At 40.6% G+C, this 25,318-nt stretch overlaps 1 protein-coding gene across 3 annotated transcripts; it reads left to right on the top strand.

The window, feature by feature from the left end:
- Positions 1-457: 457 nt before the first annotated feature.
- Positions 458-24,609, top strand: kif1ab (kinesin family member 1Ab). 3 transcript variants are annotated; one of them, XM_041054732.1, is made up of 49 exons: positions 458-775; positions 1,962-2,138; positions 3,940-4,013; positions 4,285-4,464; positions 4,615-4,683; positions 4,937-5,115; positions 5,343-5,454; positions 5,803-5,880; positions 6,035-6,100; positions 6,198-6,215; positions 6,307-6,385; positions 6,478-6,556; positions 6,886-7,028; positions 7,216-7,254; positions 8,450-8,580; positions 8,784-8,863; positions 9,138-9,213; positions 9,313-9,392; positions 9,490-9,596; positions 9,737-9,820; positions 10,181-10,361; positions 10,459-10,531; positions 10,717-10,807; positions 10,912-11,060; positions 11,685-11,863; positions 12,463-12,600; positions 12,724-12,842; positions 13,009-13,094; positions 13,216-13,351; positions 13,578-13,761; positions 14,001-14,091; positions 14,260-14,378; positions 14,474-14,529; positions 14,812-14,920; positions 15,092-15,158; positions 15,428-15,512; positions 15,626-15,731; positions 16,215-16,238; positions 16,378-16,492; positions 16,650-16,783; positions 16,927-16,988; positions 17,087-17,232; positions 17,588-17,776; positions 17,891-17,962; positions 18,774-18,883; positions 19,308-19,427; positions 19,545-19,737; positions 19,851-19,969; positions 20,657-24,609. In XM_041054732.1, the coding sequence occupies exons 2-49, from the start codon at positions 2,033-2,035 to the stop codon at positions 20,712-20,714; spliced, it is 5,091 nt and encodes a 1,696-aa protein (XP_040910666.1). In that variant the 5' UTR covers positions 458-775; positions 1,962-2,032; the 3' UTR covers positions 20,715-24,609. The 3 variants fall into 3 exon arrangements, with proteins under 3 accessions (XP_040910666.1, XP_040910667.1, XP_040910668.1); XM_041054733.1 differs by lacking the exon at positions 16,215-16,238; XM_041054734.1 differs by lacking the exons at positions 7,216-7,254; positions 16,215-16,238.
- The last annotated feature ends 709 nt before the right edge of the window (positions 24,610-25,318 follow it).

Below are 25,318 nucleotides of genomic sequence, written 5' to 3'. Positions count from 1 at the left end.
CTTAAAATGTTGATTTGTGATGACTCTTCTCAAAACAAAACTATACCTGGTAGTAACTTCCCAAACTAACATCCACACTCTTGGGTTAAAGCTGGAAAGTGGATATTTGTTATATTAACATAGTTAATATTATTTCATTTGAACAGTAATAAATCGACAAAACACGATAACAGTGACTTTATGCAGAGGCTCTGATAACCCCCACACCCCTCCTTGTGCCTGTGTCTCGCAGGTCCGATCACTTTCCTCCCTCTCTCCTCCCTCTCTCCTCCTCTGCTGTGCTGCATCGCTCAGCTGCGGAGGATGATGCTGGTGCTGATGCTGATGCTGATGTCACCACTGCCTCCCAGCCTCCCTGGCACAGCAGCAGCGCCATTTTCCCTGCTTTCATGCTGACTGACGGACGGACGGACGGACAGACAGGCAGACTGACGGCGGTCCGCGGGAGCATCCAGCACCCACCCTCCTGTTTATCCATCTGGCCCTCGCTCCTCCCTCTTCCCCGTCTCCCACTCTTCTCCAACTGACGCACCGCTGTGTTCAACATTCAGCCCACCCAGTGCTGCTGCTGCTGAAGCTGAGGCTCTTTCCCCGGCGGATTCTCCATGTATGGATGCGCTGAGGGAAGGGATGCTGTAGGCTGACCAAAGACAGAGAGAAAGGCAGAAATACAGGCTGGTGAGGAGATTCGAGAAGGAGGCGCCGGAGGATCCTGGCGCTGTTTTGAATGGGCAGAGGATTCACCCTCTGCGGTCGTCGAGTCTGAGTTGCTGAGGTAAGACTCGGATCCTCTGAGATGTTTTTCACGGTACTGCATCGGCAGTGAAGGGTGTCACGCCTTGGCGAGAACAGTAGGTGTGTGGTGTGTGTGTTTTGTGTTTGTGATTTCGAGGCCTTGTGTAAATTAGAGGCGATAAATAGGACGCTGCGTCAGGATGTTTCATGTTTGATTCCTCTGCTGTCAACAATTGGCTTTTTAAATCTAATCAAATCCATCTGTAAAAACAAACACCACCACGGTCACTTGGAATCAGCAGGGTAAATATGTGAGCTCAAAATAGCATTAAATGTCATTTAAGCTCTAATAATATGAGCTGACCTCCTTTCTGACGCAGTGTTAGATGATTCAGTGTCTGTGCCGTTCGTGTTTACGCGGCCTGTCTTTGAGGTGCGGCAGGAGAAGCAAGATGGAGGAGACAATATTTACATAGATTGTAAATAGTTCGTCTTTACCACAAATGTCTCTTCAAATTTTGCGAGATTTTGTGTCCTCTACGTTTTAATATAGTACTGACAGTGACTTATCATAAGGATGCTCAGGAGGAATTTCGTTATTCATCGATAGAGGTTGGATGAGGATGGATGTGCGCCGCGCTGCCTTGAACCCCCCAAAAAAGGTTTTTTTTTCGCAGTAAGAGGAATGTTTATTCTAAAGAAGCTGAAGAGCCGCCGCTGATTCTAGATAGTTTGGGACTCGGTGCTATTTTCTGCTTCTGTTCGAAGCAGTGAGGAGACACGGTTTCATCACAAGGCCTTCAGCCGTGATAGATGAGGCGAGGAGATGGGATGATGCCCGAAGAATAAGCAGCCATTTTACTGTAGAATAGGAAGGATGCTGATGATCTTCCTGCCAAATAATGGCCCAGTCATTTAGTCAGCGTGTTTTAGGAGCTGTGCGAGTCTCTGCCTGAAGCCAGAATTTAATGATTCAGGGCTTGAAAATGGGGGATGTGCCATATTTGTCTTAGCGGAGGCTAACGAGGCCCTGTGCTCAATTTTTAATTATAATAACAAAAACAAGTCATTAAAAATTCAAATTTATTCTATAGTTTTAGGTATTTTACCATATATGATATAGAGGTGTAATGATACCATATGATGCTTCTAAAACATAGTCTGGTCTCTGTCCTTCTGTGATGCTAATAAATACAATAAATACTTCTCATCATCTACCTGTGCAGGTGCCAGGTGTGCGTCTGTGTAGCCACACGGATCTCCAGCTCTTCCGCTCGCTCACACACCCACTTGCATCATGGCGGGGGCGTCCGTGAAGGTGGCGGTGAGGGTCCGACCCTTCAACTCCAGAGAGATCGGGAAGGAGAGTAAATGCATCATTCAGATGTCAGGAAACACGACAAGTGAGAGCGACTTCATGTCTTTCTTTTATTGTGCTGGGAGTGGACCTGACTGCAGAATTGTTGGGGAGATGCAATGATGCGGATGTGGTGCTGAACATTTTGATCAGAAAATCCGAAAATTTCCAAGTTTGCCAGCTTCAAAAACGCATTGTGCCAGGGATTAGCAGGGAGAGTCACATCTAAACACCCACTTTATCCTCACTTGTCTGATTGTTTTTTTCTTTGTTTGATTACAAACATTTAAAGATATCTAGTGACTTAAAGGAAAATGCACATTTGGATGAATGCACCAGAAAGTATCCAGTATCCCGTAATAAATTTAGTGAATGTGCTATGTGCTGTGCATGCTTTATGGAAAATGGCTGGGATGTGTTCCTTCCTCTTTAAAAATGTTACAGTCACTTTTTATCTTTCATCCTATTCTCTGTCTTTACACTTAATACAGGATTAATCATTTGGCAAAAACTGAAATATAAAGTATGGTAGAAGAAGAAAACATGCACAGTTTATTGCTCTTGGTCCATGCAATGTTCATTTTTCTACTTTTTCTATTTGCCTGTTGTCATTTCTTAAACCTATGGTGAATAGAACTGAAATAGATCTTGAACACTGATCACAATATCACAACTTATTCATCGGAATAACCGAGACAGTCTGACTCATTAGTTGTAACTTCATGTATGAGGCAAAGCGTGGACCCTTTCAAGTTTGTACTCATGGGTTTAGAGTGTAAAACTCAGCAGTGCAAAGACTCTCTGCTCCTGTTTTTATCACATTCCCATGACCTACATTGAGCCAAGTTTAGCATTTTACCTCAGATATTTGTTTCGTAGGCAGCTTTGCCCTGCAGCAGTGAGAGAGTGGGCAGGGAGGCTTGCAGTGTCTTGGCAGATAGGGACGGAAACAAAGGCTTCAGTCAGGTCTGAAGCTCGTCAGTGTGTGTGTAGGATGTAGCGACCGCCGCAGCTCGCCGCTCTCATCATACGAGCTGCAGGGACCAAAAAGACCCCGTTGTTCTGGTTGAGCCCACACATGGGGTCAGCTGATGCAAGTGTGTGTGTTCATCTGTGCCTGCTGTGCTTGTTGGTGTTTTTAATGAGCTCATTAGAGCCAAAGATTCAAACTTTGATTAATTCAACTCATTAGCTTCACTGACAGTGAATGTGAGTGCTTCACAGCTTTCTCTGCTTTTATAATTGTATGCATCGTAGCCTCGTCGTGTTGTTTCTGGCTGAGTGCAGGCTTCAGCAGGACATTTCTGTTGCTATGTTGAACTTGTCCGCAAGGGGAGAAAGCAGTGGATTCAGTTTGCAGCCAGCAGATCATCTGCTCCTGCGCAGTTCCTGTTTCATACACTACATACACACCTCCCCTCTTTAAAAAGAATGATGGTGCATTTAAAACTCCTGCTATTTATACTAACTCAAGTTTAACAAGTCGTATCTGGCCTGTTATAAATTTAATTGATTTTGTTTGATTTAAACAACTGTCATAAACAACATACACGTAACACATTCATACAAATATTCATACAACAACAAAAAGAAAAGAAGACAAACAAAATGAAAATTGGATGAATATGTGTGTGTGAGGAAATCATAAATTCACTAAGTAGACAAATGGTGTGTGTGAGAAAATATTTTGCATTGAAAGATGTGGATTTATAATCTGTGAATTTAGCTATTTCCATAGTCTGCATTCTGGAGAACTGCCAGTGATCAGACTGAAATGAAATAATGTGCAGGTTATAGAGTGACTCAGCTTCTGGTGCCTTTAACTGATGTGTTTTGCTCTGTTTTAGCAATCCTGAACCCCAAACAGCCGAAAGAAAACAAGAGCTTTAACTTCGACTTTTCTTATTGGTCACACACTACGGTGAGTTTCATGGCAACATTTCAGTTTTACTCCTCAGCAAATAAATACATGTACAGTACCACTAAGAACATAAGACAATTAAGGACTTGCTCCAAAACAAACATAACTAATGAAATAGAATATAGGTCTGAATTTTATATTTCATAGTTTTGCCTTTATCACCAAGTGTGTTTTTTGAATTATGCCAAATTCATGCTGTGGAAAACAATGATCGTCTGTCTGCCTCTCTCATCTTTTTTTGTCTTTCCTTCCACTCCCTCCATGTCTGCAGCCCGAGGACATCAACTATGCCTCTCAGATGCAGGTGTACAAGGACATCGGAGAGGAGATGCTGCTTCATGCCTTTGAAGGCTACAACGTGTGCATATTTGCATACGGGCAGACAGGAGCGGGCAAAAGCTACACAATGATGGGACGACAGGAGAAAGACCAGCAAGGAATCATACCTCTGGTACCTCTAAAAATAGCATACAGTTCTGATTGATAATTAATGACAAAGGATGTAAATATTGCTACTGAGAAATCAATTTTGTGTAGATGTGACTGAAACATATTTCCTCTTGATCCACTGTTAAAATAAAAGAAATCTTTTGATTTCTAGTTGTGCGAGGACCTCTTCACCAAGATCAACGACAGCAACAATGATAACAGCATGTCTTACTCTGTGGAGGTGAGCGATCTCAGACTCTCCCATACTTTTCTTAAATGCTGTTTGAGCATTTGGCAGGTTTTCCTGTGCAGAGTGTTTTCACCATTTGTCTCAGTATTGAAACAGTCTGTACAACACTGAATATCTAAAACTAATGAATATCAAAGTCTACTGAATTAATTAAGTTCTGATGTTCTAGGACATAAATTAGAGTTTTTTAATTACACTAATAATAAACATTTTTATAACATGACCGCCTCTTTGCCTCCTCTAGGTGAGTTACATGGAGATTTACTGTGAGCGTGTGCGTGACCTGCTGAACCCCAAGAACAAAGGAAACCTGCGTGTCCGAGAGCACCCTCTGATGGGACCTTACGTTGAAGATCTGTCCAAGCTAGCCGTCACCTCCTACAACGACATTCAGGACCTGATGGACTCTGGAAACAAGGCCAGGTGACAGAACTAGCCCGAACGTTAATGAGGGATTAACCAGCCAAATGGCAGATGGAATTATGGATGGTAAAAAATGAACAGATGAGTCATTTGACTGTGATAAGTTCATTAGTCAGTGGATGAAACAACTGATGGATCACTGGAGCAGACAACGATCAGTGGACACAATTGTATGAGTCAGTAATATGCACCTAAATTTACAGTGTTTTTTTGTTTTTTTTTTTCAGAACTGTGGCTGCTACCAACATGAACGAGACAAGCAGCCGCTCACATGCTGTCTTCAACATCATCTTCACACAGAAGAAACATGACATGGAGACGGACAACACATCAGAAAAGGTTCTGACACCAAGCTTGTAGTCCTAAGCTTTAGAGATCACTCTGCCTGACAGAGAGATGTTTTTTAGGCTACTTAGAAAATCAGATCTCAAATTATTCTTAAACTTGTCACAGCTACAGCTGAGATGCTATGAGGCAGAAGAGATTTTATGACCTTTTACGACCTGAGTTTAAGCCATCTGCAGTGTTGTTATCTGATGAATGTGTTGTATTGATTGATAACCACTCATGAAGTTTAACTGCCACTTCCCTGAGTGCGGTTTAAGTTGAAATACATTCACTGTCGTGGTTGTCAATCTCTTTCATTCAGAGCAGTTTAATTAGAAAATATTTTCTATCATCACGCAGGTCAGCAAAATCAGTCTGGTGGACTTGGCTGGCAGCGAGAGAGCCGACTCAACCGGAGCTAAAGGCACCAGACTGAAGGTGAGAGGAAGGTTGTTTGTGTTGGTATATTTCCATACAGTACGGAGAGACAGAAAAGACTTTTAATAGTAATTATTGTAAAGAAGATTAAGAATCAAAATTTGCACATGAATACATGGACAAATAATTGATTTTTATTTCTTTGCATTAACAGGAAGGAGCAAACATCAACAAGTCTTTAACCACACTGGGGAAAGTTATTTCTGCTCTAGCTGAACTGGTATGTTTTTACATTCGTCATCTTAGATACACTGCTGTAAATTCTTATTTCCTGTTGTCCAAATAACAAATGTTGGTATTTCCCTTCCAACTGTCAGGACTCAGCACCAAACAAGGTAAGCAATACCAACTATCATAACTTTGAAAAGGCAAATAGGATGTACTCTGTATTTTTAGCGAATAAATCTATGTTTATTTTGTGGACAGAACAAGAAAAAGAAGAAGGTGGAGAGTTTTATTCCCTACAGAGATTCAGTTCTGACCTGGCTACTGAGGGAGAACCTGGGTATGCAAACAGAGTATTAAACCTTCATTTTTACCACTACAGAATCATTTTCTGTGTCGATTAAAGCATTGTCTTATTTTTCTGCCTTTTAGGTGGAAACTCTCGCACAGCTATGGTGGCTGCCCTCAGCCCTGCTGATATTAACTACGATGAAACCCTCAGTACCCTCCGGTGAGAAAAATGCCAATTAAATGTCTTTTTAAAAATAATTAAATTGGTTGTTTTTTCCCCTCTGTGAAGAGTATTGTGAAGATACTGTCACACTTAACACCACATAATAAACCTGTAGAGGTGATGAACAGATTAGATTTTGGAGCATTTCTGTGCATACATTTGCATATTCCTGAAAAAATTTTGACTTTATATTGTGTCGCTCAGTCGTGTTGCATCATTAATGCCTGCTGAACATTTTGTACTTTGCAGTGATTGTAGAGTGTCTAAAGAAATACGTGCACTATACTGTAATGGTTTCTTGACCTCAGTGAACTCTGTCCCTCCAGGTATGCTGATCGTGCCAAACAGATCCGCTGCAACGCTGTGATCAACGAGGACCCCAACAACCGGCTGGTGCGTGAGCTGAAAGAGGAGGTGGCTCGCCTGAAGGACCTGCTGTACGCACAGGGCCTGGGAGACATCATAGAGAGTGAGTGTCACAGGGGGGCATGACTGTCACTCATGGAAAGTGCCCATATATAAGCTTACACACACTCATGCACATGCAAACACACATACACAAACTTGCATTTAGAGTTTTTGTGCAGGTTATTTCTCTCAGTTCCTTTAAGACAGTGTCTCTCACACACAGTCTCTTCTCTCCTCTGTCCTATCAGCGTATCGCTGCACCGGCCCCGTCATCACTGGTTTGAAATGTGTGTATAACTCTAGCAAGCCTGCGCTTTGCAACTAATAGAAATGAATCCTGAGCCGGCCTTCCCCCTCCGCCACACCAGAGACCTAACTAACAACCCCAAGAGGCCATATGTGAAATCAGACAAGACATAAATTAGATCAAAAATATGTAAAGCATACAATGAATATTTAGAGCAACACAAAAATTATCTATGAGGATAAATCTTGTTGCTGAAATCCATTAATTTTTTCTCAATATTTTTGCAAAATGGCCTCCTTTTTTCTTTCCATTAGTTCTCATTTCCATGGTAACACATTTTCTCCCTCTCCTTTTTAATATTGTAAGCTCTAAATGTATTCTTATAACACAATTTTAAATTTGTGCTGTTTATGTTACCAAAAAAAAAAAAAAGAAAAGCAGACATCATCAGAGGCAAGGTTGGCATGAAGCATGCTGTTTAATGCATTTATCTAAAAAAATTATTTGAGATCATGGAAGAAAGGACTGACTGGGAGGACGCCATTTTAGATTGCTGAGGAGCTCTTTGTTGCATCCTGGTTCTCTGTGTGTGGAGCTAATTGAAGCTATGAGTCAGGAGCTTTGTGGCCTGCACCGCCAGGAGCTACGCTACCAAAGGCTGAGCTAAACAGTTTCGAAGACATTAGGACATGCTTCATATGAACAACAACAAACACACAAAAAAAAAACCTCACGCTGTATTTGGTCTTTACACATTGCAGTGACATGTCTATTTTTCCTTTCTTTCTCATAACATTCTCATGCTTCGAGCTTGTTGAGTGTGTTTCTGTGTGTTAGAGGAGAAAAAAAGCTTCTGATCTCTAACTTCCAGTCTATTTGGCATTTTGTGCTCTGTTGGTTTGAGTTGCTCTTTTCTTTCCGCCTGCAATGGCTTTGGTAAGCATATGACCTCTTCTTTGCTTCTTTGATTCATTATTTGAGCTTTCTCTTCTTTTTTTGTACTCCTCCCTGTCATCCCCCTATTTTTTTTCCTTTTTATCCTTTTTCCCGCGTGTTCCTCTCAATCCCTGATGTCTCTCCTTAATTACCCGCCGTCTGCTTCTACCTTCCCTCCTTCTGTCCTTCCTTCCTTGCTTACTTCCATGCAACGCCTCTCTCTCTGGCAGACCTGTGCGATTACAAGAACTTTGTGAATAATCGCCAGGCTGTCAATCAAAGGGGTGATCTCTCCACAGTGACCAACGCCATGACAGGAATGAGCCCCTCTCCCTCGCTCTCAGCATTGTCCAGTCGCGCTGGGTCTATCAGCAACCTCCATGATCGCATCTTCAGCCCGGCCAGTGAAGAGGCCATCGAGAGGCTCAAGGTAGGAAGGATGATGGTGAAATTGTTCAGGATGTAGAGTTGGGGAATTAGAGGTTAGAGATGTGCTTGTGGGCACAAAGAAAGTTAGTGGGAATGAGAAAATCAAAGAATAAGCGGTGGCATCTGGTCAGATAGCACTGCAATTCCAATTCCAATTTGAGTTTATGCAATTTTTTTACATTTTTTTCTTAATCTCACCAACAGGAAACTGAGAAAATCATCGCGGAGCTCAATGAAACCTGGGAGGAGAAGCTGCGTCGTACTGAGGCCATCCGCATGGAGAGGTTGGTCCAAAATATTCGTGCAGCGATTTATAGGTTTTTTTCATAAGTAAGACCTATCTACAGCTCTCATTTATTTCAGGTTTCAGCTGTAAACTGTACCTCATGAGTAGAGCAGTGAGTTGAAAAAAAAAAAAAACAAGTGCTATCCATGGCAAAACATTTCACCTAACATCCTCAGTTCATATCTTATTTATTTATTTATTTTTTAACAGCTATAACCCTACAGTTGTCTCTAAAGCTGTTTGCTGTAATACTAACTGAGTGCTCTCTGCAGAGAGGCCCTGCTGGCTGAGATGGGCGTTGCCATGAGAGAAGATGGAGGCACTGTGGGCGTCTTCTCCCCGAAAAAGGTAAGATGCTTTTTACTGTTGCACAGCAGTTTGATACTTTTACAACATTTGTCTGAAAACAAAAACAACAAAAGATAACTGTCATGATTTCCTTCTTAGACCCCTCATCTGGTGAACCTAAACGAGGACCCGCTGATGTCTGAGTGTCTGCTGTATTACATCAAAGATGGCATTACCAAGTAAGGCTTTTAAATATTAACAGGTTTGAGATTTATTCCAAATATGGTGCTGTTTTTGGAGCTTTTAACTCAATTGGATCACCTTACATTCCCGCAGGGTTGGCCGTGAAAATGCAAAGACTCGCCAAGACATTGTTCTCAGTGGCCACTTTATCAAAGATGAACACTGCACCTTCAGCAGCACCACAGGCCCTCAGGGAGAAGGTATGTGGCTGGTTGCTCTCACTCTGGCTTAATATATAAAATTACAGATGTAAATGCATATTACAAGTCAAGCTCACCATCTGTTAGATTGCATATATTTTAAACACTTTTATAGTTGTTTATAAACCTTTTTTTTTTAGGATGCGTCATCCTTGAGCCATGTGAGGGGGCAGAGACATATGTCAATGGGAAGAGAGTAACCTCACCCACTGTTCTGCGATCTGGTAAGTGCTTTCAAAAAAAAAAAAGAGAAGAGTAAATGTAGAAATGTATGGTGAGGACGAGAGAAGTCTGTGGCACAATATGAGGCTAAAGATGGAACAAGCATTTGGAAATCAAAATAGCTACAAAAGAATTTCAGTCACCTCGGGAAATTTCCCTTTGTTATGTTGTTGCACAAGCTTTGACATCCTAAGTGTGTGAAAAACATCAAGAAATCAAACACAGAGGTGTCACAACACAAGTGTAATCTGCAATTAATGTCATTTTTTTTAATTCCAAAGCAGTAAAGTAAGCTTTGTCATTACTGTGTAACATCATGATAGAATAGAATAGGACAGTTTTTCTAATTTTACTTTTTTCAGGGAATCGCATCATCATGGGAAAGAGCCACGTGTTCCGCTTCAATGACCCGGAGCAGGCTCGTCTGGAGAGGGAGAGGACGCCGTGCGCTGAGACGCCGGTGGAGCCCGTCGACTGGGCCTTTGCTCAGAGAGAGCTGCTGGAGAAACAAGGCATTGACATGAAGCAGGAGATGGAGCAGAGGTGTGTGTGGAGGCAGATATTAAATTAAAGATAGTGATTGTGATAATTGCGTTACACTATTGTTTACTTACATGTAATTATATAACTTTTCTCACAGGCTTCAGGAACTTGAGGATCAGTACCGTAAAGAAAGAGAAGAAGCCAGTAACCTGCTAGAACAGCAAAGACTGGTGAGAGAAAGCTTTATTTGACAGCATAAAATTTGAATTCATGTCATTGCAGCCTGGACACAGATGTTTTATTCCATTAAAGATAAAAAAGATACTAGTATTATTGTTTATTATTGGAAGAAAAAGGAAACTATTAGCATATAAACTCATTCGGTTCCTGGTCTGGATCATGTATTTTCTATCAGGATTATGAGAGTAAACTGGAGGCTCTTCAGAAACAAGTGGACTCACGGTACCTGGAGTCACCTGAGGAAGAGGAGGAGCCTGAAGAAGAAGGTGAGGCTGTCCCTTTTAACGCTTATTGACACAAACAATCGTCTCTCACTCAGGATTTTATTTGACTACGTGTTATTCACACATCGACTCTCTTGTCTCTCCAGTGCCGTGGACGAAGCGTGAGACTGAGCTGGCTCTGTGGGCTTTCAGAAAGTGGCGTTTCTACCAGTTCACCTCTCTCAGGGATCTGCTTTGGGGCAACGCCATCTTCCTGAAGGAGGCCAATGCTATCAGCGTGGAGTTGAAGAAGAAGGTATGATGTTAGAAAACATTGCCTTTATCTCCATAAAATCGCAATACTTTTCTTGCACTTGTTGAGATTAATTATTTTTTAAAGTCAGAGCAAATTTACTTTAATATGATTCTAGTGCATGAAGAGTTTGCCCTTCAGTCCAGACTGGAGGCAGAGTGAAGTGTCTGAAGTGTCTGTATTGGCCATTGTGGATTCAGTTGGATTTACATCAGTGTGGGTCTCTTGACAAATAATGAACTGTCTAGACTTACCACGGTGATTTAGCTCTGTGAGTCTGTATATCTAAGCAAATGTAAAACATTAACAATTTTACCTTCAGAAAGGAAATTTAAGTTTTTTATTTCAACCAGCCCACCACACTACATGTTTTATTAGAATCAGCTGAAATATGCTGAATATTCTGGCTTTGAAATTGCTCTGATGTTTCACAGCTGTAAGTTTAGGAGCACCTGCATTTATTCTCTGTTATTTCTAAAAAATGTCATTGTAGAAATATTACCATATCAGACCTCTTCTTTTAGTGGTGATAACATCGTGGAGGGAATGCATTTTGCTTTGGCTGACATAAACACTAATCAGTTTCCTGTCCTGTCACTCATGCTTTATGTCTTATGTCGCCCACAGGTGCAGTTCCAGTTTGTGCTGTTGACAGACACCCTCTACTCTCCTCTGCCACCTGACTTGCTTCCCCCCTGCGTGGCCAAAGAGAGAGAAAGACGGCCTTTCCCTCAGACCATCGTAGCTGTCGAAGTACAGGATCAGAAGAATGGAGCCACACATTACTGGACTCTGGAAAAACTCAGGTATTAGGGATTCATGGGATGAAGCGGAATCTACTGGCAAAGATTTTAATTATGTATAATTATTTTCAACCAGCTGTGAATATAGATACATGCAAAATAAGAAGCCCAGGTAGTCGAGGGGTTCAAGCTCTGATCTAGAACCACAACGTCACCAGTTCATATCATATCAGGGACCTTTGTTGCATGCCAATCTCTCTCTCCCTTTATTTCCTGTCATCTGTGCACTGTGTTTCTCTAATAAATATTTAAGACTGTCCTAAACATATTTAAAAAAAAAAGAACATTTTCCACTAGAGCTATAACACTAAGGAATGCAAAAAGCCATGTCATCCTTTAGAAAGTTGTTCTACTGCCCTCTGGTGTATTTATTAAGTACAGTAAAATTATTACTAAAACACATTAGGATCTTTTGTACATATCTGTGTTCTCCTGTCTGTTTCTCACACTAAGCATGAGCTTCCCTGTGTTTTTAATAGTGCCATGAATTCATTGTAACTGCTTAAATTAGCTCTAACTGTTTCTGTGTCCTGGTTTGTTCAGTGGTTAGGCTGACCCTTGGTATGTGTATGTGTGTTTTATTTTAATACTGCCCTCTACAGGCAGAGGCTGGACTTGATGAGAGAAATGTACGACCGTGCCGCAGAACTCCCCAGCAGTGCTGTGGAGGACTGCGACCATGCCCTGACTGGAGGCGACCCCTTCTACGACCGCTTTCCCTGGTTCCGTCTGGTCGGCAGGTCAGCCCCCCATAAACACCAACAGATGCTACTCCTCTTCTGGAGGGAGAATTAATTTAAATCCAGCTCTTTTATTGTGCAGTAAACTTGAAATACCCTTTTACCCTTGCTTCTTCTCCTCAGGGCTTTTGTGTACCTGAGCAACCTGCTGTACCCGGTGCCCCTGGTACATCGCGTGGCCATCGTCAGCGAGAAAGGGGAGGTGAAAGGCTTCCTCAGAGTGGCTGTGCAGGCCATCTCAGGTACAAAAATCAAGGCTGAGTTTTTGTACAGTCAGATGTACAAAGTTTTAACACAGTCAGATGCTGTTGAACAAGTCATCATAGCTGTTCTTTTGCGATGTTTTGTATTTGAAATGACTGTACCACCTTGTTGTAACATTGCGTCTCCTGTTTTGCCTCTCTTCAGCTGATGAGGAGGCCCCTGATTACGGCTCTGGTGTGAGGCAGTCAGGCACTGCCAAGATCTCCTTTGAAGACAAGCAGTTTGAGAAGGTACTTATGGATAGAGATTTTCTCTGAATATGGCTACAGAGGTGGAGAAAATGGTTAGAATATGAATGTCTTTCTGAACTGGTGTAAACGAGGGGCCCAGGCTCATGGTTTCATGTTTCAGTTCCAGACTGAGTCATGTCCTGGCAGTCTGTCGCACTCCAACACCTCCCAGGAGGAGCTGAGAATTGTGGAGGGAGAAGGGCAAAACGCAGAGATAGGAATCTCTGCAGATGAAGTCAACAACAACACTTGTGCAGGTGAGAAGAAATCTGTGCAGGAACTGGATATTATGTTAATAGAAGAATCTAGTGTGTGTTTATTTTGTCTGTTATATTTGATGAAAAGGAACCAAAATTATTTAAACAAATCAGTGTTTTTCTCTCTATATACACCCAATTTTTGACCCATTTAATGTTCATTGTACTGCAGTGCTGCAATAAATTCTTAGATTACAAGAAAAAACAGTTTCTCTGTCTCATATAGCCACACTGGAGGCTCCCTGCAGCCCAGTGAAGAGTTTAGGTCTGGGTCTGGATCTTCCTCTTGACCTCTCTCCAGAGAAAGCTCTGTCCCACCTGAAGATCGGCAGCACCTTCACCTTCAGAGTCACCGTCTTACAGGCCTCCAGCATCTCAGCCGAGTATGCCGACATCTTCTGCCAGTTCAAGTGAGTCAACACTAACACGTCAAGCTCTGCATGTCTTGAGCAAAGTTTTGAGAATAATACGGTAGGGCCAATATTAATATAAATGCCACATTATTCCTACTGTTTTAACACTTTATAGTCTCCATTTAAGTTGGTGGATACAGCATTTAGTACCTTTTATTTTATTTTTTAAGGTTTTTAAAGTTTCTTATCTAAATGTCTGTGGTTGTCAGATATTTAAATTCCTTCCCTCATTTCAGTTTCATCCACCGCCATGACGAAGCTTTCTCCACTGAACCTCTGAAGAACACTGGCAGAGGACCTCCCCTGGGCTTCTACCATGTACAAAATGTGAGCTCTGAACTCTACATTCACTCCTAATGTAAAGGGTTAAAATTGCTGCAATATATTTTTCTTTTCTTTTAAAATATTTTCCTAGTTATAGGAAAAGAGCCTGGCTGCCCCAGTGGTTGTCTGAATGGTGTAGTTGTAGTTTTCACTGCTTCTTTCCTCCATCAGATCACAGTGGAGGTGACCAAGTCCTTTGTGGAGTACATAAAGACTCAGCCCATTGTCTTCGAGGTGTTCGGTCACTACCAGAAACAGCCTTTCCCTCCACTCTGCAAAGACCTAATCAGGTCAGGAAGAAATCTGAACCATTGACTAATTTCTGATATTTTTTAGATGGAAGGAAAGCATCCTCATGTTTTGGTTTCCTTGTCATGTCATTTAGTCCACTAAGACCTTCCAGGAGGCAGTTCCCCAGGGTGATGCCCTTATCCAAGCCAGGTTAGTGGCTTTTAAGTATATCAGACATCATAATTTATTCATGATGTCTAATTTATTTATTATATTCCACCATCTTTTATCAGTAGGGTTGTTAGAGTTTAGTTTGATTGAATGGTTCTCTGTAATCAATTGTAACTTAAGTTAATTAGACTGCTTTACTCATGTCACAGTGGCAACTGTTGATCATTCATTCAGTGAATCAGTTCTGTATTTGATTAATTGATTACACTTTCAATCCATGAAAAATAAAACATATTAATCTGTTCTGTCTTCATTCTTAAGTGCCGGCCACAAAACTCAGCACTTTGACTCGACCCACTGCGGGACCATGTCACGCCAAGTACGACCTCATGGTCTTCTTTGAGATCTGTGAGCTGGAGGCCAACGGAGAGTGAGTCGTCTTTATAGTTGTGTTGCCATTTTGAAACAATAAAACCAAGGGACCCAATAAATCACATATACAAAGAACACGTTTTTCCATTTGCCACAGTGAATACATATATCTCACTTAAAATTTTGAGTGTCAGCGTTTACTGTATTTGTTGTTTCCCTCTTTCTCCAGCTACATCCCTGCTGTTGTTGACCACAGAGGTGGGATGCCCTGCCACGGCACGTTCCTCTTGCATCAGGTCTGAACCATCATATTTCCCTAAAGACAAAATCTGCATCAAAGTGTTCAATGTCAGCAGCTAATATAAGGATCAAAAGCTTTCCAGATTAACTTATTTCTAAGGGCAGCAATAAAATTTCAGAACTTGGACAAAATATGTTACATCAACCAAATTCAGCAAATTCAGTTCTTTCAGCTCTTTTATCTTAATGGATAAATTTATTATTCACCACTGGAACAGTAACAGTAACAAACTGGCTTGCTTCCCATCTTATCTCGACTCTATAGGGCATTCAGAGGAGGATCACAGTGACCATCGCTCATGAAACAGGAAATTATATTGAGTGGAAAGAGGTGAAAGAGCTGGTTATTGGTGAGTAATGAGGAAAAATCCAGAACAGCATTGGCCAAGTTTGTTAGAAATCAAAAGCCCCTGTTTAATGTCTTGTCACTAAATAAATCTCATCATGACTTGTTTGAATTCAGGTCGCATCCGAAACACACCAGAGGCTGATGAGACCATCATAGACCCCAACATCCTTTCCCTCAACATCCTGTCTTCTGGATACTTCTGGCCAAAACATGATGACAAGTATGTGTTTTGGGCTGGTTTTTTATTTACTGTTTATCTATCTATCTATCTATCTATCTATCTATCTATCTATCTATCTATCTATCTATCTATCTATCTATCTATCTATCTATCTATCTATCTATCTATCTATCTATCTATCTATCTGTCTATCTATTTATCTATCTATCTATCTATCTATCTATCTATCTATCTATCTATCTGTCTATCTATCTGTCTGTCTGTCTGTCTGTCTGTCTGTCTGTCTATATTTCTCTTTTAATTTATTAAACCTAGAATATATCATAAAGACAGATCAACTGCTTTGTAGCTGCTTTCAGTATTTTTTTTTTACATTGCTTCAACATGACTTTTACAATCAAATATTATTTTGCTTCACTGGATTGCATGGACCAGTATTGTTTGCTGAGTTTAAGCTTGCAGCTGCAGTTAAAACTTTCTAACTCCTTGTCCCTTTTTCTCTTTGTTCTTTGTTAATGGCAGTGTCTCCTTGGGAGTTGATCATAGGTATAATGACAATCATTTTTATCATTTATTTTTTCTGATAACAATATGTCCCTTTGCTCACAGGTCTTTTGTTCGGTTGACTCTTTGTTCTTTAAAAACCATTCAAACGGACCATGACATTGTGTTTTTCTCACACCAGAACTTTCTACCGATTCGAGGCAGCATGGGACAGTTCCATGCACAACTCTCTGCTTCTGAACAGAGTCACTCCCTATGGGGAGAAGATCTACATCACCCTCTCTGCTTATCTAGAGGTACTGGAGAATACATGGAAATTGCAGTTACATCAATTTCACTTTTTTTTTCAAATATTCATTCAAAACCGAGAGCAGTTCAGCTGCAGTGTATCCAGACACTTTGCGCTCTTGTGAATGTATTCTGATTTGGGACTTTTCTGTGTATTTTAATTAGATGGAGAACTGCACTCAGCCGACAGTGATCACCAAAGATTTCTGCATGGTGTTTTACTCCCGTGACACAAAACTGCCGGCCTCTCGCTCCATCAGAAACCTCTTCAGCACCGGCTGCCTCCGGCCCTCAGAGAGGTACACATCTATAGAATCATAGAGTCTGACTTTTAGACTGTTTATAAACCACAATATTTGTTTCTATGACCGTCTTTTAAAATGTAAATTGTATTTTAATTGTCAGTTAACCCTCCTTGAAATGTTGCCTCTCTCCATCTCAGTAACCGTGTCACAGGAGTCTATGAAGTCACTCTCTGCCATGTGGCGGACAATGGAAGTCCAGGTGAGACTTAAAGAAAACTAACAAGAATATCATCTGTAAAAATAACCAAAACATTTTGTCATAATAAAAGCCCGGGCTGTTTTCTTCGTCTTCATCAGGTATGCAACGTCGTCGCAGGCGTGTGCTGGACACCTCGGTAGCGTACGTCCGAGGAGAGGAGAACCTGGCTGGGTGGAGGCCTCGCAGTGACAGCCTCATCCTTGACCACCAGTGGGAGCTGGAAAAACTCAGCTTACTACAGGAGGTCAGTTTGTAGACTGAGGAGGTTTTTAAGAAGGATAAGATCTAGAAAGGATGATGGACCTTTAGCCTCACAAACCATTTCATGAGAAAACAAGCTTTGCAGTAATGCATTTTCCTGATAAACCACTTGGTTTTTAATGATCATTTTACCTCAGGGATTATGAAAATTTATTAAACTCCTGAAGGAACACGTACATATTTTTTCTGGATGATTTTTCTGAAATAATGATGAGTGGATTAGATGATGACGTAATTTGCCATCTTTCTAAACTACCTAACCTTGTGAATACTTAATCAGGCTAGGTATTAGTAGTACTAGTAAGTGAAGTAAAATTTGCATGGGATTGTTGTTTTAGGTGGAGAAGACCAGGCACTACCTGCTGCTGAGGGAGAAGCTGGAGGCGACTCTGCAGGCGGGACAGGAAGCGCTCTACAAGAGCAGCGACATCAGCGACTTCGCAAAGAGTCCCATCCTCAGCCACAGTCCCAGCAGCAGCCCTGCCCCTGAGAGCCCCAACCAGAGGCAGAGGGAGCTGGCTGCCAAGGTGACTGCTGCTCTTTGAGGCCTCCTCCAGAACTTTCTTCTTATCTGTAACCTACAGATTATATTGAACACCATCTAAACAAAAACAATCTGTTTTCAAATTTCTGTTTTTTAGTGTCTGCGTCTGCTGATGCACACCTTCAACAGGGAGTACAGCCAGGTGAGCAGCAGTGCCAGTGAGAGCAAGGTGAGCCCCAGCCTAGGCCCTCTAACCCGGCCCAATAATCCTTCTGAACCTAATGTTTACTGCTTTACCTCCACAAAATATTTAAGCCCCGCACTTCACCCACTCTCTGCCACTGCATTACCTCACTCAGTCATTTTTCTTTCTTCCTTATCCTGTCTGCTTTCATATCACTCACTTCTCTTAAACGTACATTTTCTTTCTTTATAACCACTCAGTAGACCTGGGTTAAATATTATTCAATAATAATTCCTGGTGTTTGTTTGACTCAGCTGTATTGACTTAGGTCCATATTACAATATAATATTATAATAGTCAATATTCTAATATTCTAATATAATATTCTAATATTTACCATGGATGACCATATTGACTATGGTCAGTATTATAATTAATTCTGTCTTCCAAAATCCATGTATCCACTTTTCATTCCTTAAAATAATTTAGTATCTCCTTTTTTCCTGACCTCATCCCCCACTGTCCCTCCTAATCCGAGACTGCGAGGCTTCCACTAACCCAGTGTTACTCCTGCATGTCCTCTTTAACATGTTAATCAGCTAGGGGCTCTTAGACATAATGAGGATTTGTGATATAGTGGTACAGAACAATGGCTCTACAATACAATGCTAGAAAATGACAAATTGTCTGATTGAGTTGTTTTCTGAATGCATGTTTGTGTTGTACGTGCTTAATTGTTTGCTGGTATGTTTTGTCCATGTCTGTATTTGTCCCTCTTGTCTCGTGTGTGTCCTTCTCCGTGCATGATTTGTTGTGTATGTGTTTCTGTGTGTGTGTGTGTGTGTGTGTGTTTTAGCTTTCTGAGATGTCTGCATCATTAATGAGGGACTCATCATCGTCTACACTGAGCACGCTCACTCCATCCTCTACCTGCCCGTCACTGGTCGAAGGACACTATGACATCAGGTATGTAACTGCATGTGTTAATTTTCACAGTAATTCACAGCAATGCTTCGCTCCCAACACAGTGTCATGGTACAGCACTTAAGTTAAATATATATTTTTTACATTTAATTCAAACTCATTGTATTTTCTTATGAATGTTCACTTTGCAGAGCTATTAATACTGCGTATGACAAATAAAATTCTCATTTAAACAGACATTTAGAAGAGCAAGAGATGTCGCAGGCTATTGCTTTAACTGTACTTGTATTAACCCTCTGTTTGATTGATAAGTCATTATTGCAAGAAACATTCACTTCATTTTACGTTTTTTTTTTTTCTGAATTAAGTCAAAGAATTTGTGTTGTAAATAGGCCCTTGGAACTTTGCTTAGTTGGGCCATGGTTCCTTTTTTCCACACTATGAACATATTGTTTCTGTTGTGAAGACACACTGAACCCAGTTCAGGAGCGTCCACCCCAGATCTGGACCCATACAGCCCAGTGGACAGAAAGAAAACTCTCAAAGGATGCACCTTTGTTCCTGACATACAGGAGATTCGTGTCAGGTCAGACTACACACACCCTACTTAACTGTTATCACTTGGGGAATAAGCACAATTTAAAAGCAGTTGTGGTCAAGTTTTATTTATTTTGTCTCAACATTCATGTTTCATCGTATGCAGCCCCATTGTGTCAAAGAAGGGCTACTTGCACTTCCTTGAGCCCCACACCAGTGGCTGGGTGAAGCGCTACGTGGTGGTGCGCAGGCCCTACGTATACCTATACCGCAGCGAGAGGGACAGTGTTGAGAGAGCTGTCATCAACCTGTCGTCTGCAAAGGTGGAATACAGTGAAGACAAACAGACCTTACTGCGGGTACGACTGAACTCCAGTTCAATAGTAGAACTGATATCTGAATAAAAAAATAAAACAGTACCCTGTTGAACCTGAATGAACTTTAGTAACCTCAGGGTGTTATGTATCTCCAGACTCCCAACACATTTGCTGTGTGCACTGAGCATCGTGGGATACTGCTGCAGGCCACCAACGACAAAGAGATGCATGACTGGCTGTACGCTTTCAACCCTCTGTTAGCCGGCACCATCAGGTGGGTGGAGGAGAAACTGTGAAGGAAAAATCCAAACTGAAAAGCTACACAGATGAGCCATTTTCTGCTAAATGTAAAATTTGACCACAGGCAAGGATACACCCAAACCCGCTAACCCTAATCAAATATGGAGAAACATAAAGAAATGTACACATTAATTTTTTGAGCCTAAAGTCATTGAAAACCCACCGTACGCTACGTGCTCAGCACCGATTGGCAGACCGACACAGTTAGAGACTAGCTGGTGAACATAGTGGAGGATTTAGCTGCTGAGGAGCCAGATATGTCCCTCAGGAGTTGGTAGAGACCAGAACCAGAGCTAGAAGAGAATGAATATTGGATTTACATTCCCCAGGGGAACAGAAACAGGACTACAAATGAGTGATAATGTTGCTTTGTAACTGTAGGATGTGGAAACTAAGGACTCTTTATGAACAAATTCACTATATCAACTTAAAAGATGATGATAGCTTGATGTTGTGTTCATAATTTGTGTCTGGTGCCCCCAAATGGCCAAAAAAAGTAAAATCAGTTATTGCAAATTTCTGTCAAAGAATGTCCCAGGAAATGATGAGAAAATAACAGGACTTGTTAAATGAAATGTTATCATGGATGCTTTATTTACAGTGAAGTATTTACTTTTATCTTACTTTCCAGTTTCCCAATTTTTTGATCTCCTCTCCTTAGGTCAAAGCTCTCTCGGAGAAAGTCTGTTCAGTCGGTCCCGTCTGCTCAGAGGATGTGAGAGGTGAACCAGCCTGGTGGAAAACCAAACCAAACAAAACCAAACAAACAATACAGTCTAAAAGCTCCCACCATCTTGCTCTAATGAACATTGACCATATAAACAAACTTATACATAAAACCATTTAAATATCCTGCTATATGACATCACTCAGTCGCTCATCCCAAACCCCAGCAAAACCATCCCCTCTCTCTTTTTGCAGTCGACACCTCAAATCCTGCATGGTGTGCTCCCTCCCGACCATTAGAGGAATACATAGGAAAAACTATCCACCCAATGATGTTAATTAACTTACCTCTGCTGGGCATTTGGACTAGTTGTGGTTAGTTTTTTATGTACATGTAGAGATCTGTCATCTGTGAGGCCACCAAATCCCTGTAGAAAGTTACTATGTGCTCAGTCCCTCCTTCATCTATCATAAATGAAAATAAGTCCCAATTGTATACCAACCATTCATGTATTTGTTATTAATGCCGTCAGGTGGGTGGGGGGAATGAAAACATTGAACCGGATGTTTCTCTGTGTAGAAGTGTGTGAAGTGCAGGGATGACAGCTCCACATACATCTGTTATACATATACTGTACATTACCTCAGTTTGGAATGGCTTGGTGCTCTACATCATAGAGTATTTGTTTCACTGCAGTGGTTTCAGATAGCAAACAGATCAGTCATTTTAAAACTGAAGTAGCACGAGGAGGGATTTGCTAGGACAAAAGGGTAAGTTGTAGTATGTGTATTTTTTTTTTTTAACTGGATCAATGAAAACTGAGTTTGTTGGCTTGACGCAGGCAAAATAATCCTCAATTAGGAGAGATAACTCATGTCCTTGCCTTGTTCTTGATATGCGCTTTTTTTTAAAAACACATAATCCCTTGTGTGTAAACTTTAAATGAAAAAAAAAACCATTGTCGCTATTATATGTTCTCTGCACTGTTATTTATTTGTGACAAGACCACTGATCAGTTTTGTTGCATGGCACTTTATCGTTTTGTATTGTTTACTCAGTTGTTTTAACCAAAGCATCGTTTTCTTGTTTTAATTGTTTCAGACATTTTCTATTGTGCAGTTGTGTTAGAAGACAGTTTTTGAGAATAACTGGATGTTAAACAAATAGTTTGACATTTTGAGAAATATTCCTATTTGCATTCTTGCTGAGAAACATAAGACGAGTCATAGTACTCTGTATGGTCTGTATGCTAAGTGTGAAGCTACTGTTGGCTAACACTACTCCCAAAGCTCACTAATTAACGCGTTGTCTCTCATTAGTTTGATACACAAACTGAATTTAAAAAAAGACAAGTTCAGATTTTACGGGGTTTATGTGCTGGACTATTTCCTAGCAGGGTGCAGAGACCAACAAAGACACAAAGAAGATATGATGTGTTCATTAGTGATCTTTAGGTCTTGGTAGCTAGATTTATTTAAAATCTGAAAATAGAGCCAGGCAAGCTGTTTGCCCCTGTTTCTTTATGCTAAGATAATACTCTTCTCAGAGCAAACCCAAGTGTATCATCCGCGCAAGAGGATGCAATCCTGTTCCCTGCCCTCAGGGAGCACTGGTTATTTGCATAACCGCTCGATTTTCTCATCTAACTTCTTGCAAAAAAGCAAATAAGCGTATTTTTCAGAACTTTGAACTATTTCTTTAATCAGATACACACAAATTGAACTAAGGTGTTTTATATGGTAAATACACCAGGAGGACAACTGTACTGTATGTGTGTAGTTACATTTTTTTTTAATTTAATTTAATTTTTTTAATCAAATAAGCACTTATATTGTCTGTTAGGGGCCAGCAGAGTTGTTACATTAAGTAAATTTACTACTTAAGTCTCCTCTAGTAGCTAAATGGAAAGTTGTAAATGATCCTGGACCTGTAATCTGTTGAGGGCAGTTGCTTTGAGCGGGCATTGAGTGTTGCCCATGCACCGGATAGTGCCTCCCCTTCTTCACCTCTTTTTCTTCTCTCCCTCCTTCATCTTTGTCTTTGACATCAACACTAAAGTTAGTTATATGTGTCTAAGAGTAAGCTTTTATGTAGAGTAATGGTAGATGCTATAGATCTTTTTTTTTTCTTTGACATTGATCTATGTCAGTGTTTTGGAGAGTGAATATTATCAATGAGGTGTTATGGGTATGTTGGTATAGCCTGTTACAGTACAGTACAGCGTATATCTCATTAACATTGACTGTGCGTTAATGTTGCATTTAAAAGGAATTCCCCTCTTAGCTTTCGTACTGTAGGTGCTAGATATTTGACAGCCTGATGCTTGTGTCAGAAACCAGTACAGTATCATTGGCTTTGATGTTGTTATGACTTCAGTGTCAAGGATGGTTTCTAGTTGCTTTTACTTGTTTCTGTTATTTTTGCACTGTACCAAGATGACCCCATATGTTGGTCTTGAATAAATATTATCAGTGGAAGAAAATATTAATCTAAACATAGCTTTTTGCTGATGGAAAGATTATTTACATTAGTTATTATTATTTATCTTTATTGTATTATTTTCATTTAAAGGAATAGTATCAATATTACTCTAGAGAAGGGCACCATCTTCATTCTTCTAATCTTATACCAAAGACATGGTCAGCCAGCCATTTTGTCTTTCTCATTATCTCTAGTTATGATCAGTTTATTGTCAAATCTGACTTAGAATCAGCCAGCAGAAAGTATTTAGGAGTCTTTATGCCACAGGCCAACCAACCTGCTGAGCAAAGCAGCCTAATACTTTACAAAACCTGGTTAACACAAAGGTTGTATTTCATATTTCACTTTTGAATTATTGCTTCTTGTGGTCTCTCTGTTTTTAATGGTATTCTGTCAGTGAGCAAAGACTTAAGTGTAATTACATCATTTATTTCTGACTGTTTTGGGTCGTCTTGGTATAAACAACTGGCAAAATGTTAATAGATATAAAATCTATGATGTCTGCTGGAACATAAGACAAATTGAAAATTTTATTTATGAAGTTTTGAAGGATAGATTATGTTCTTATATTGCACTCATGCACATAGCATCTTTATTTAATATGATTTCATATGATGATCTTTTAAGAATGTATGGTAAAGACTGGTTTGTGTTTTAAAATATTATGGCCCTGTTCTGACAAGAGGAGAAGATTAGATTCTGAAACTGTGCCATTTTTGCTTCAGCAATCAAACCACTAACAATAATGCACCAAACTGCACAGATTTTTTTCTTAATTTACAACTGGCAGATGATGTGCAATGCTTTCAGCCCTAATAGTAAAAAGGTTTATAAAACACTTTGCGAGAGTTTTAGTGCACTGGCCAGTAATTGTTGAAAGGTAAATGAGTTGATTATTTCATATTCTGCTGCTTTTTTATTGTCATAGCTCTGGATCAAAGCATGCAGATCCACTTATCTTCTGCTGTACTCTGTCCCTCTCTCCTGCCTTACTGCTTGCTAATGACAACAGCCCCCACCCCACCCCTGAAGTGCTGCTTGTAAAGTATTGTCATTCATGATCCTTTTAATGACTAACTGGAAACCTTCCTCTTGGCTCTGTCTTGTATATAAATGGAGATTTTCTGTGTTGGGTCTCATCACACAGATGATATTAACTCTCTCTTCCTCTGTATACCATGATGAATAAGAATAACTGGCCTGCTGCTGTGTCAGGTGTCACCCCAGAGTAAACAGTGCTGATCAGGGATCAGTTTTGGACATTTCAGCTACAGTGTGGATGAGGTGGTCATTGTGGAGCGGGTAGATGATCCCAGGTCTGCACTCTTGCTCTGAACTGCTTGACAGAAGCTGAAACAGGTCTCAGCCTGTGATAAAGTCTTAATCTCAGTGCTCACGTTTATCTTTTGAGTGTTCTGGAGTTTTTTCTCATGTCTGTGGACACGTAACAAAAGTTGTGAAGAAAAAATAAGGCAAATAAATAAATGAGTGTTGAAACTTATGCAACATTTTAGTGTCATGTGTCTAATTGTTGCCATTGCTAATTCTTGTTATCCACTTAAATCTGTATACAGCACCTGGCTTCGTGAGATGCCTAACAGTTCAGATTAAACCACATATTAGACAAGTACATGCTGCACTTGTCATCTTGTGACTACAAGTTTCAATTATTGTTTAGATCTGGCTTTTAATATTATTGTCCCAGTGACCCACCGAAAAGCAGATGGCCAGATTGCTTTGAAATGATTGGAAGGCAACAGTAACGCAAAAAAATCACTTGTTACAACCAAGGTATGCAGAAGAGCATCTCTGAACACACAACATGGGCCTCCAAAGTCACCAGATTGCAGTCCAACTGAGCACCTTTGAGATGTGGTGGGACGAGAGATTTGCATAATGGATGTGCAGTTGAAGAATCTGCAGCAACTGCGCGATGCTATCATGCCAATATGGACCAAAATCATTGAGGAATGTTTCCAGCACCTTGTTGAATCTATGCCACAAAGAAAGCAGTTCTGAAGACAAAAAGGGGGGGTCCAACCCGGTACTAGCAAGGTGTATCTAATAAAGTGGCTGGTGAGTGTATATTCTATTCTCACTTATCCGCAACTATCCATAACCGCCTTTTGTCACTTGAAAATACTGATTAAGTAAAAGTCTTCTGAGTATGTGTTA

This window comes from Toxotes jaculatrix, chromosome 14, assembly GCF_017976425.1.
Source record: "Toxotes jaculatrix isolate fToxJac2 chromosome 14, fToxJac2.pri, whole genome shotgun sequence".
Classification (NCBI taxonomy): Eukaryota; Metazoa; Chordata; class Actinopteri; family Toxotidae; genus Toxotes; species Toxotes jaculatrix.
The sequence above is the reverse complement of the archived record's forward strand: the minus strand, read 5'-3'. Positions and strand labels throughout refer to the sequence as shown.